At 40.7% G+C, this 12,344-nt stretch overlaps 1 protein-coding gene across 1 annotated transcript in view; it reads left to right on the forward strand.

Annotated features, from left to right (window-relative positions):
- The window catches only part of FAM47E (family with sequence similarity 47 member E), a 49,509-nt gene extending 46,492 nt beyond the window's left edge, over positions 1-3,017 (forward strand). Inside the window, exons 8-9 of the mRNA XM_073017845.1 lie at positions 424-501; positions 2,617-3,017. Coding sequence (XP_072873946.1) covers positions 424-501; positions 2,617-2,682 — 144 coding nt within the window. The 3' untranslated portion in view covers positions 2,683-3,017. The remainder of the gene's footprint in view (positions 1-423; positions 502-2,616) is intronic.
- Positions 3,018-12,344: the final 9,327 nt, after the last annotated feature.

Raw genomic sequence — 12,344 nt, forward strand, 5'->3', positions numbered from 1 at the left:
CCAATTTTTAAATTAAAATAAATGTAAAGAAAAACTAAAAAGATGCATAAATATCACAGATGTTGGGACTGATCAAATCATTTTTGATTGTCATGTCCTTTGAAGTTAAGATCTATGATTTGTGGACATACTGTTAATCTTAACTAGGTTAGATTCCAGACCTCACAGGTCAATAATTGTCTAATTGCTAAAATGTGTTGCTTAATATGGGGATAAGGAAAAGGGTAGGGGAAGGAGAGAAAGCTGGACATCTTTAAAAGCCTTCATATTCATCAACTCAGGAACATTACACACATATTCAAAAACAAGAAGGATATGGATTAAAATGAGATACTTTATAAAGAGCTAAATGCTTTTAATGAGAACAAATATGAAATCAAGCTTCTGATGGCTGACCCCTTTCTTCTGTGGGTACTCTTTTAGGAGGAGTTACTTGCAGACCTTCACGGAACAGTTGCCTTTAAGGATTTCATTCTAAGCAGGGGCTACAGGATGCCACGTGTGAGTAAAGGGTTATTTCAGAAGGCCCTGCTGAGGGGCTTCGTGGCTCACAGTTGTTGATGGGAAGAGGTTATGACCCTGACAAACCCAAATAGTTCTTTCACAGGCACATACCAAGATAGGCCCCTGGAAGAAAGGGCGTGCTTTTCCCCAGACGGGGACTCAGAGATAGGATATGGCATTTTGCCCTTTTTATTCTGCCTATTTGGTTTCTGCTACTGTCAGAGATACTATTTCCCTGCTGATCTTTGACTCATCTTCCTTGGGTTTGGCCTCAATAGGAGGTCTATGTACAGGGCACGGACCTTGCAAATTCCAACTGTTACTCAACACCCTGAATTCTTTAGGATGTTTTCAAGTCTCCTTTACATCCTTGTCTAAGGACAAAGAGCTGTGGCTTGGGTTAGGACAAAATAGAGTTGGGATTTGCAATTTTATCATTGCACTATTAGCTCTGCCTCAAGTGGAAACGGGCTAAGGCAAAAGTTCACTTCCTGGGGAGCCTGGCCAGTGTCGTCTGTCTTTTTTTCCTTTCTTCTTTTCTGCCTCCTGGTTTCCCCTTACTAACTTGTAAAACTGGCCCCAGCATCTCCACACAATGTGGTCCCCCTTTGGACAATCACTTGTAACAGGGGTGGGGTGGGAGGTTGGCAGAAGGGAACATGGAGTGGGAGGGCCTGCCGCCTCGAGCAGTGTGCCCAGATCAGCTCTGTTACTGCAGCAGGAGACAAGATAGGCGTCTAGGGCTGAAGTCATAGCTGATAATGTCATGCATTTGTCCACTGTCCTCTGTGTGCACGTACCTTGGGGTCTTTAGGGAACGGTGCAACTGAGATAGTCAGAAGTTCCTGGAAATGGGAGATTTGATTTCTGTTTTTCCAAGAGTGATAGAACTAACAATAGCTGATACTGCTATTAAATAAATGTAGGACCAAGTTCAGAATCAAACCAGTTTCAAAGTTAAATCAGGCAAGTCTAGAGCATGAGATGGAGATTTGAGATTGAGAAACTCCATTATAGAACTGGTTTGGAGAAACTCCTTTAGTTTGAACATCAATACTAGGTCTGCTAGATATATTTAATATACTTATACAAATAACTGCCTAATCTGTATATGAGGCTTGCATAACTATATTTATATATAATGTATAAAATATAAAATATGCATATATAGCTGTAATGTTATGTAATTATGTGTTTACATGTCCATGTGAAGATGTACTTCTGTGGTATATGTGTGTGTATATATAAATCCTTATTTGCTATTGATATTACTCATTTTTGTATCTTAACATTTTTAGTGACAAACACATTTCTTTTTTTCATTTTGTTGTGTCTCCTGTTGATTGAGTTCATGCTGTTGATGAATATTTAGTTCAGTTTTGGGCAAAAGGAAGCATGCCTGACACACTGGCTTCCTCTTTTCAGTCACATTGACTAGAGAAATTATGCCCCTGGTCACAACAGAGTCCTCTGAGAACACCTGTCACTCAAAACCCTACAATATTTTGTCCCTTTATTCTTACATCCTATATTCTTATTTTATCAATAAGATTTCAACTGAAAGAGAGAAGGGACTCTATTACAGGGAATAAGATATATATGCATACACACACATAGAGTATATAAATATATATGTGTGTATACACAGTTATTTCTTACTTAAATCTATATGTGAACATTCTTTTCTTAACCTCCTGTGTATATATACATTCACATATGTTATGTGAACATATGCACTTACCTACACATTCCAGTATTTGCTGCTGGATTATCTACTTGATGCATCACCCACAGCCTCATTCCCTCTGCTGCACAGATGGGTCCCAAGCCTTAGTAGCAGGGATGGGCAGCACAAGGCTATATTGAGCTGGGCTGGGCCAGACTTGGGCACAAACAAGTGTGAATTCCATCTGAGTGTTTCTGATACTGTGTGACTACCTTCCAAAGACCAACATCTTTCATGGTCAGATTATTAACATGTGATTTTGCGTAGTGTAAGGATATATATTAGAGTGTGAAATTTTGAGTTGGGTATGGTAGTGATTGTGGGGAGGACTGTACTGTACAAGTTTTGTTTGTCAGTCTAATGAAGGTTCTCTCATTTTTTTTTAGTTCCTTGAGAATATGTATATTGGGAAGGAATGTAAACGTGCATGTAATAAGACTCCTATAAAATGAACTCAAGCATAGAAGAATCATAGGAGAATGATTAGGCAGATTTTATTACTATGTACTTGGCTTTTTCTCTGTCTCCTTTTAAAGATTAAACAGAATTTATGATGAGTGTCCCACTGTGGATGTTCAACTTTGACTTGGCAACATCTGTAAACGTAGTACCTGATGGTTATAAACATTTCTCAGTGGGTTTCTGCTTCAGTTAATCAACATTTTGTATACTTTATCACCTGTGAGATCAATATTCACATGTAATCTTCTAACATTTTTGTAGCACTGTGAATATTATATAGGTATATCAACTATTTGTAAAAATAAATAAAGCCATAAATAAAAACAGAATTACTCTATTGCTTTTTTCCCAGGTTCTTCCCCTGGTATTGAGTGAGTACCTCCTTTCCTTTTCCTTTACAATATTATTTTCTTTCATTTTGAATTAAATTTACTGAGATATTTTTTCCTTTTGTCGACATTGCCATGGGTGGATATTGTCTGTTTGGCCCCACTAAATCTTATGTTGCAGCTTGATCGCCAGTGTTGGAGGTGGGGAGTGGTTTGAGGTGTTTCAGTCATGGGGTTGGATCCCTCATGAATGACTTGGTGCCATTCTCACAGGAGTGAGTGAATTCTCACTCTTAGTTCCTGTGAGAACGGTTATTGTAAAGAGCTTGGCTCCTCCTCCTCTCTCTTGCTTGTTCTCTCACCATGTGAGCGAACAAAGTGGCACATGCCAGCTCCCCTTTGCTTTTTGCCACAAGTGGAAGAATCCTGAAGCCCTCACCAGAAGTAGATGCTGGCGCCATGCTTCTTGTACACCCTGTAGAGCTGTGAACCAAATAAATTTCTTCTCTTAAAGATTACCCAGCCTCAGGTATTCCTTTGCAGCAACACAAATGGACTAAGACAGGCATGTTAGTGTTGATAATAAATGTGTATGTATAATATAAGGTCATAGGTCAGAAGGTTTAATGGAAACTCAAGATGACATGTATTTTAATTACTTTTAAAAAATTATATTTTATTTAAAAATGTTAATACTGTCCAGATGTGACCACTCACATCTATAATCCCAGTGCTCTGGGAGGTCGAGTCAGGAGGATGGCTTGAATCCAGTAGTTCAAGGCTGCAGTGAACTATAATCGTGACAGTGCCTTTCAGCCTAGGTAACAGAGTGAGATCCTGTCTCTAAAAAAAAGTTAATGCTTATATTGGGAAAATCAGAAAACATAGACTAGCAAAAAGAACATAGAAAATGCTAATTCTTCCTATGCCTGTCTTTAGTCTCTTAATCCCATCATCTTCATAAGCTGAGGATGTATGTCACCTCAGGACCCTGTGATGACTGCATTAACTGTACAAATTGTTTGTAAAACGTGTGTTTGAACAATATGAAATCAGGGCACCCTGAAAAAGAACAGAATAACAGCGATTTTCAGGGAACAAGGAAAGATAACCATGAGATCTGACTGTCGGCGGGGTCGGGCAGAATAGAGCCATATTTTTCTCCCTGCAGGGAGCCTGTAAACGGACGTGTGAGTAGGAGAAATATCGCTGAATTCTTTTCCCAGCAAAGAATTTTAATAATTGATAACCCTGGGGAAGGAATACATTCCCAGGGGTAGGCCTATAGATGACCGCTCTGGGAGTGTCTGTCTTATGCGGTTGAGATAAGGGACGAAATATGCCCTGGTCTCCTGCAGTGCCCTCAGGCTTACTAGGATTGAGAAATTCCAGCCTGGTAAATTCTAGTCAGACCAGTTGTCTGCTCTCAAACCCTGTTTCCTGTTAAGATGTTTATCAAGACAATGCATGCACAGCGGGACATAGGCCCTCATCAGTAATTCTAATTTTGCCCTTGCCTTGTGATCCTGCTCTGCCCTTTTGCCTTGTGATCTTTTATTACCCTTTGAACCATGTGATCTCTGTGACCGACTCCCTATTCCTTTTGAAATCCCTAATAAAAACTTGCTGGTTTTACAGCTCAAGATCACCATCACGGTCCTGCCAATATGTGATGACATCCCCGGAGGCCCAGCTGTAAAATTTCTCTCTTTGTACTATTTCTCTTTATTTCTCAGACCAGCTGACACTTATGGAAAATAGAAAAGAACCTACATTGAAATATTGGGGGCTGGTTCCCCCAAAACATAGATACAACACTAGTGTCAGCACCTTAACCAGCAGCAGCATCCATGTCTACTGTGGGTTCTGCCTACTCATCTCAGGGTCTCTGATGAGGCACTTGACTGGTGGAGCAAAATCCATGCCTATGAGTGAGGTAGGCAGAGAAAAGTAATATATGGCATTTCCAGCTCCTACAGTGTAAGGGGACTCTGCCCCCATATGTTAGGGAGTTCAGGTGCCTCTTAGAATATGGAGTTCAGATGACTAGCCTCTTGAATGCCCAATATCAGTATCTACTTTTTTTTCATAAAGAAAGAAGCATAAGAAACGAATAAAACCACTTTTCTTCTAATTAGTACAACCATCTTTCTTGCAGAAGAGGACACAATCATGTTCTCAAAAGTGATGAGTTCAAAGTTTTATCCATTACTGCATCTGCCTTCAAATACAAAATCCCTGGGGGGTGGCCTTTCATCCTCTAGGTCTGTCATGACCTCATCTCAGTAATCTGTATGCTGAACTGACTACCTAGTAAATTTGACCACTGACAACACATCCTTAGTGGAGAAAGAGACAAGGGAAGAGGAAGAAACTTAAAAAAAACTGACATATACATGACATGGCAAGAAAGAAAATGCAGATAGATGCAACAGTATTCATTTCTACAAATGATCAAGAGGCCATAGTTGCTATATATAATTTCCCTTCTCCACTTCCCATTGCACATTCTTTTCACCTTTGGCCAGTCCCTTAACTGTTAGGAAATATTTACTTAAGAGAATGACCTAAACCTTTATTCACAAAGGGCCTGAGCCTTGGTGGTCCTAACCAGCCAGGACATTTTTATTAGAAGACATGACAACACTAGGTGGAACTCCAAGGGGTCCTTTGATTTCCATGACTCTATTGTCAGTCAGTTTTCACTTGTTATTGATGATTCATATAGCTCTCTCTTTTTCTTGTTCTTCAGGGATCATGAGGAGTCCATACAATGACCATGTGGCAGTCTCAGATTCTAATTCAATGGAACTATTATTTTTTTTCTACTGATAGACACCTTGTCTCAAATTTTTAAATCACCAGAACCCAGTTCATGGGGCTAAGAAGTAACAATTTTGCAAGTGGTTCTGAAGGAGGTGCCCCTCCTGATGCTACATCCATGTATGCTGAATGTGGGAAAAACAGCATGTATTGGTTGCTAGTACAGAATAAATAATGAATGTTGGTGTGGGCAGAAATTTGTTAGGCAGGGTCAGCAAATCCCAATCCAGAATAAGTTACTATTCCAGTAAAGATAAATTACTCCCCCTTTCATGATAATGGAAGAGGTCTGGGACATTCTTTGAACCCACTCTCTCAACAACCATTATGTCCCCCTTCTAGCTTGCCTTCCTACTGTAGAGGCTGGAAGACTAATGGCTGCATTTCCCAAACTCTCCTAATGTTTCAATTCATTAAAGTGCCCACATGTTTGGAAGTCCAAGGGAGCACCAAGGAGAGAGCTGATCCTCTGCTAGCCGGTCTGGCTTTCAGGTGCTGAGCACCAGAGGCTACTGGAAGTGGTGGTCTGGAAAGAATCCACTTCTTTCCCCAAGCACATTGTTCCTGGCTTTGTTCCATTCAAACCTAATTCATATCAGGGACTTTAGTTTTATTTCCCAGACAAATAAATACCATACAGAAGCAGTGGCCAGATCAGGTTTGACAAGGGAAATCCAAGTTGCTGAACCCCTGTGTAGCCTGTGTTTCTGCTACTATGCCTACTTCGCTCATTGGACAACACTGGAGTGCCTGCAGAAAGGAGAGGGTTGCAGGGGCCAGGTCAACCTCTTCTCTTGACTATTGAGCACTTCCTCTCCAGTGGAGGCCTTTGGGTGGCATTCACAAAGAACCAAATATCCTCATACTCTGGATTCATTCTCAGAGATCCCATAGATACCTCTTCCTCCAAACATCCTCGTCGCCAGACTTGCATTCTTGATCCTTCCATGTCTTGGCTGCTGAGCTATACCGTCAGCTAATGACCATTAACTGGTGATATCTGCACCTCATACCATTTCTCCTTTCAGACAAGGTGGTCAGCAAGATGAAATGCTTAAAATTCTGCCTTCTGGAAGATTCCCCTTTGTTGATCTTCAGGGCCACCCTCAAGTTGGGCTATAATGTTGCCATAGTCCACTTGTGGCTGGTGCTGTCATATTGTGCTGGTTGCTGTCTAGTCAGTTGGACTTAGAGAACATACCATGAAGTCAGAGGTGTAGGCTGAGGAAGAAATGGTAATGTGGTAGGAGTGGGAACACCATGCAATTTGTTGTGTCTTCAATTTCTGCTCAAGCCCAATCTTATACAGAAAACTTTCACTTGATCATAAGAAGCAATACAATCTGGTAATTTAATATGTGTACTTTGAAGCCAGAGAGCCTGTGTTCTAACCAAGTCCTGCCACTTATTAGATACATGGCTATGGTCAAATTGCTTTTATCCTCTCTCTGCTTCAATTTTCTCATCTAAAATAGGGATGATTACAGTAACAGTACTATTTCCCAGAAATGTGGCAAGGATTAAAGGAAATGTTACAAGTAAAGTACTTAGAGCAGAGCTTGGCACACTGTGCACACACACTAAATGTTAGCTGACTTTATGGCGTGGTGGATCAGGTAGCCCCCAGCTTATGATGAGCACTAGCCATGAGATTAGGCTGCTGTATTTACCAGTGCCCAGCAACAAGCCAAGATCTGTTTCTCAAAAGGAGAAAAGTTACATGCCACAGAATCCGTGGCTTGGCTGCAAAACTCTGAGAGCCTGTGCTGGATGTTCCAAAGCTCTGTTCCAAAGCTGCATTCAGCAGCCCTATCTGCCACAGGCATTTCAATAACATCGGATCCACTAGATCAGAAGACAGAGCTTCCTGGAACAGCGAGAAAGCATACTCTTGCTTCAGGCTGCACTAAAAATTGGCAACCTCTCAGATTATTGAAAAAACGAGCTGAAATAGCATGTCTAAATCTGGCCTCCAAAATTCAAAGACCAAGTGCAAGCAGCACACCATTATAGCGTATTTCCAACACCCAGTTATAATACATATAAATAATCTGAGGAGCATAGATAATAATAAAAAGTTGTCAACTAGGAAGTGATGAGTTTGTAATTATCTTTGTTTTTCACATCATTTATTTAACTGTAAGTATATATAATTTGTTTTAATAACAGTTGTGTTTAGCAGTCAGCTCACTAAATTCTTGAATATTTGTCAGTTGACCTTTGTGAGTTGGTACAACCTGTCTCTAGTACCTTATTGACTGTAGAATTCAAGGCAATGAGGGAAGTTAGGAGCAAAGAATGAAGAGAATTGGTTTCCCCTACCTCCAGTAAGGTTACTCCCACAAAGAATAGTATTACAGAGTCTTCATGAAAGATGGAAAAAGCCTCATCATGAAGGGAGATTTTCTCTGATGAGGAAGGCTGCATTAATTCAGGTGTGCCAAGAAGCAGATGGCAAGATGGGAATAGATGTTCACAAGCTTTACTGAGGGAAGGAATGGGAAAACATAGAGAGAGGCTTTAGACTATAATGCCTGTCTGATATCTGTGGAAGGAATAAGGAAAGGAAAGAGGATTGGTATAAGAAGAATCTTGGACTGCAGTACAACTCAAATAAAGGTTTCACCAGTCCAGTGCGAAGTCCTCAAGCTGAAGTTGCCTAGAGGAGGAGTTTCACATATTGCCAGAATGGGACTACCTTGGTGCTTCTGGTATGCTCAGTCATCGGCTAGGGGTAGCCCATGAGAAGCATGGCCTCAGTGTGAGGGTGCAGGATCCAGGGAGGCAGCAATTTGGTCCACCAGCCAATGATGCTCTCTGCAGCAGATGATCTGAGTAGCATATTTTCATAGGGTCGGGAGTTTAGGGTACTTGGAGCCCACCATATCTTCCCATATGTTCCCATTTCAGGATTCAGGGTCTCACTTTTTCCAAACAATGTTCTGTCTTCACATAAGGTATCCTACAAAGCTGTAAATTCAAATGATGTCTTAACTTGGCAAACTAAACAGTCAGTTATCTCTCTCTCTCCCAGTTCAACAGTTTCAAGACATGATATTTCTTTAGAAAATTCCAAAGAGCCCCTGATTTGGGGATTTGTGTTTGCTTTAAAGTATGTCAACAAATTGACTGGGCCCAGTGGCTCACGCCTGTAATCTCAGCACTTTGGGAGGCCGAGGCAGGTGGATCACAAGGTCAGGAGATCGAGATCATCCTGGCTAACACGGTGAAACCCCGTCTCTACTAAAAATGCAAAAAATTAGCTGGGCGTGGTGGCGGGCGCCTGTAGTCCCAGCTACTCAGGAGGCTGAGGCAGGAGAATGGCGTGAACCCGGGAGGCGGAGCTTGCAGTGAGCTAAGATCTCGCCACTGCACTCCAGCCTGGGTGACAGAGCGAGACTCCGTTAAAAAAAAAATAAAGTCAACAAATTATTTGATACTTTTTCAAAATGTGGTGTCTAATTCCCTCCACTCAAGTGTAGTTAGTGACTGTAGTTAGCGGGCTGTACTTAGTGACTTGCTTCTAATGAAGACAATGTGGGAAAGGTGATGATGCCTGATTTCTGAGTCCCAGTCACATCAGGTGAAATTGTGGCTTCCTTCTTGTTCTCACTTGGATCATCTGCTCCGGGAGTGTCTAGCTGCCATGTTGTGAGGACACTAAAGATGTCTGTGGAGAGGCCCACATAGCAAGGAACTAAAGCCTTCTTCTAGCAGCCATGGGGCAAGCCATCTAGGAAGTGGATCCTCCAGTCCCTAGTAAGTCTTCAGATGAGACTGCAACCCCTGCTGACATCCTGGCTGCAGTCTTATGGGAGATCCTGAGCCAGAACCACTAAATTGCTCTTGAATTCTTGAATCATAGAAACCACTATAATATTTGTTGTTTTAAGCCATTAAGTTTAAGATTTATTTGTTAAGCAGTAATAGGTAACTAATATTTTGTTACCTGGAAGTGGAGTGCTGCTATAACAGGAACCTAAAGTGTGGGAGGGAGAAGAACTGGGTAGTGGGGTGGAAGCTGGAAAATTTTGAGAAGAGTGTTAGTAAAAGCTTCAAGGGCCTTAAAAACACTGTTAGTAGAAGCCTTTGAGGAGGTGACAGCTTATAGGAAAATGAGGTAAATGTTATTGGGAAGTGGGAGAAACAGTCTCCTTGTTATGAAATAGCATAAAGTTTAGCCACATGGAATGTAGAAAAGGCAGCTAATGAGCTGGATGATCTAATGAAGGAGATTTTTATACAGAATGTTGAAAATATTGCCTGGTTTCCATTTGCTGCTTACAGCAAAATGCAGGAAGAAATAGGTAAGCTAAAGCAGGACAGAGGAACCAGGATGTTATGGATTTGAAAATGTCTAGCCTCTTAGATAGCAGATAATGTTTAAATTAAGGAATGGTTTGGGGCAAAGATAAAATCCAGGACATTGCCAGGAAAACATGGTCTAAAGAAGAATCCAAGGATGTAAGGATGTAACTGTTAAATCATTTGTTAAGACCTCAGAAAGATAAAAGTTGGTGCCTCAGCATACTGTTCAACTAGACAAAAGGCTCCCTAAACTTTTCTTAAATGTGCTACAGTTTCTCTTGATCAAACAAAAAAAGCTTCCAAGAAGCTGAAGATGTTTTTCTTCACCAGAAGCCCTGGTAGAGAAGGGCTTATCTTGAATTGATTTGTAGATTTGGCTTTTGAAAAATGGTGTGGACCCAGTAAGAGTCACTGGAAATCTGTAAAGGTTTTCAAAGAATTGTATTGGCATAAAAACTGCCAGCTTGGACTAAAAGGGACAAAGACAGTATGAAATGAAAAGAGGCCTCTGGATCTCCATAATTCTACTAGCAGAAAGCAGACTGAGAGAACTTCTCAGCTACACATATGTGTTTCCATGATAGAACAGATGACTCAGAGGACAGAACCAAGAAAGTGGAAACAAAGACCATGGAGAATTATTCCTAGTCGAACAAAGTTCTAATTGAGGAACTTCTACAATTTCCTTGGCTGCTTTTCAGAATTGCCACAGAGCAGTGACTCCTATATGCCTCTATTTTCTCCTATTTTTGGAATAGGATTGTATATGGTGATTATATTGTGTCTGTTCTACCATTATATGTTGGGTGGTGTTACGGGGGTGGGGGTGGGAGGGATAGGCATGTACCTTTCTGTCTTCAGATTGAAAAGAAAGGTATTAGAATAATTGTACTTAGGAAGTACATGTAAGCAGTCTCATCTGTACCTGCGCCTGGCTTAGATTCTAACATTCTGGATTCCAAGCTGATGCTGTAAAGGAGTTATGGGAGGATGTTGTAAGGGTGGGGCTGTGGGGTAAGTATATTTTGCATATGAAAATAATGTAAATAATTTGTGGCTAGAGGACAGCTTGGTCTTGTCGTAAAATATGTTCACAAATTCTGTGATACTCTTTCCTTCAAAAGATGAAGCTTAATTCTGCTTCTCTTGAGTGTGGGCTGTACTTAGTGGCTGGTTTCTAATGAATAGAATGCAGCAGAAGTAGCAATGTGTGATTCCAAAATTAGACTATAACAGGCATTGTGTACCTTCTTTGGTTTCCCTGGGATCACATGCTCTGGTGGAGATTTTCTCAGCCCAGGCAATATTGATGTTTTGGATAGAATTATTCTTATTATTCTTTGTTGTGAGGGGCTGTTCTGTGCTTTGTAGAATATTTAATCTACATTAGATTAAATATTTAATCTCTGGCCTCTACTCAACCAAAATTCCCAGAAGTTGAATTGCTGTGTCAAAGGGTATATGTACATGCAGCTACACACACATACACAACAGAAAACTGACTTAGCCCAGTTATCTCCTGGGGGACGAGCAATAGTGTGCTCACAGGGCCTGCTTTCAGTGTGGGCATAATAGGCAGTATTACACATTCTGGTGACAAGAGGTGGGGAAGCCCTTCTTTCCCCCATCACCCTCCAAGGTAGGTGTGCAGGATATAAAATTATTACATTAGAAATGCATTATTTGCCCACTTTTTAATGGGATTATTCGTTCTTTTGCTGTTGAGTTACTTGTATATTTTGGATATTTGTCCCTTGTTGGATGGATAGTTTGCAAATACATAATGAAATCTAAGTTGGCCATAGAATGAAATCCTATCATTTGTGCAACAGATGAAACTGGAGGATATTATATTACGTGAAATAAGCCAATCAAGGAAGACAAATATTGCATGTTCTCATTCATATCTAGGAGCTAAAAATGTTGACCTCATGGAGGTAGAGGGCAAAATGATAGTTACTAGAGGCAGGGAAGGGTGTGTAGGGGGTGGGGGAGGAATAAAGAGAGAGGTTGGTTGGTTAATAAATACAGACAGTTAGAAGGAATTAATTGTAATATTTGATATCAGAGTAACAAAGTATTACATATTTCAAAATACCTAGAAGGGAGGACTTGAAATGTTCCCAACACACAGAATGCTGGATACTCTAAATATCCTGACTTGATCATTACACATTCTGTGCATGTAACAA

Source organism: Chlorocebus sabaeus, chromosome 7, assembly GCF_047675955.1.
Source record: "Chlorocebus sabaeus isolate Y175 chromosome 7, mChlSab1.0.hap1, whole genome shotgun sequence".
Classification (NCBI taxonomy): domain Eukaryota; kingdom Metazoa; phylum Chordata; class Mammalia; order Primates; family Cercopithecidae; genus Chlorocebus; species Chlorocebus sabaeus.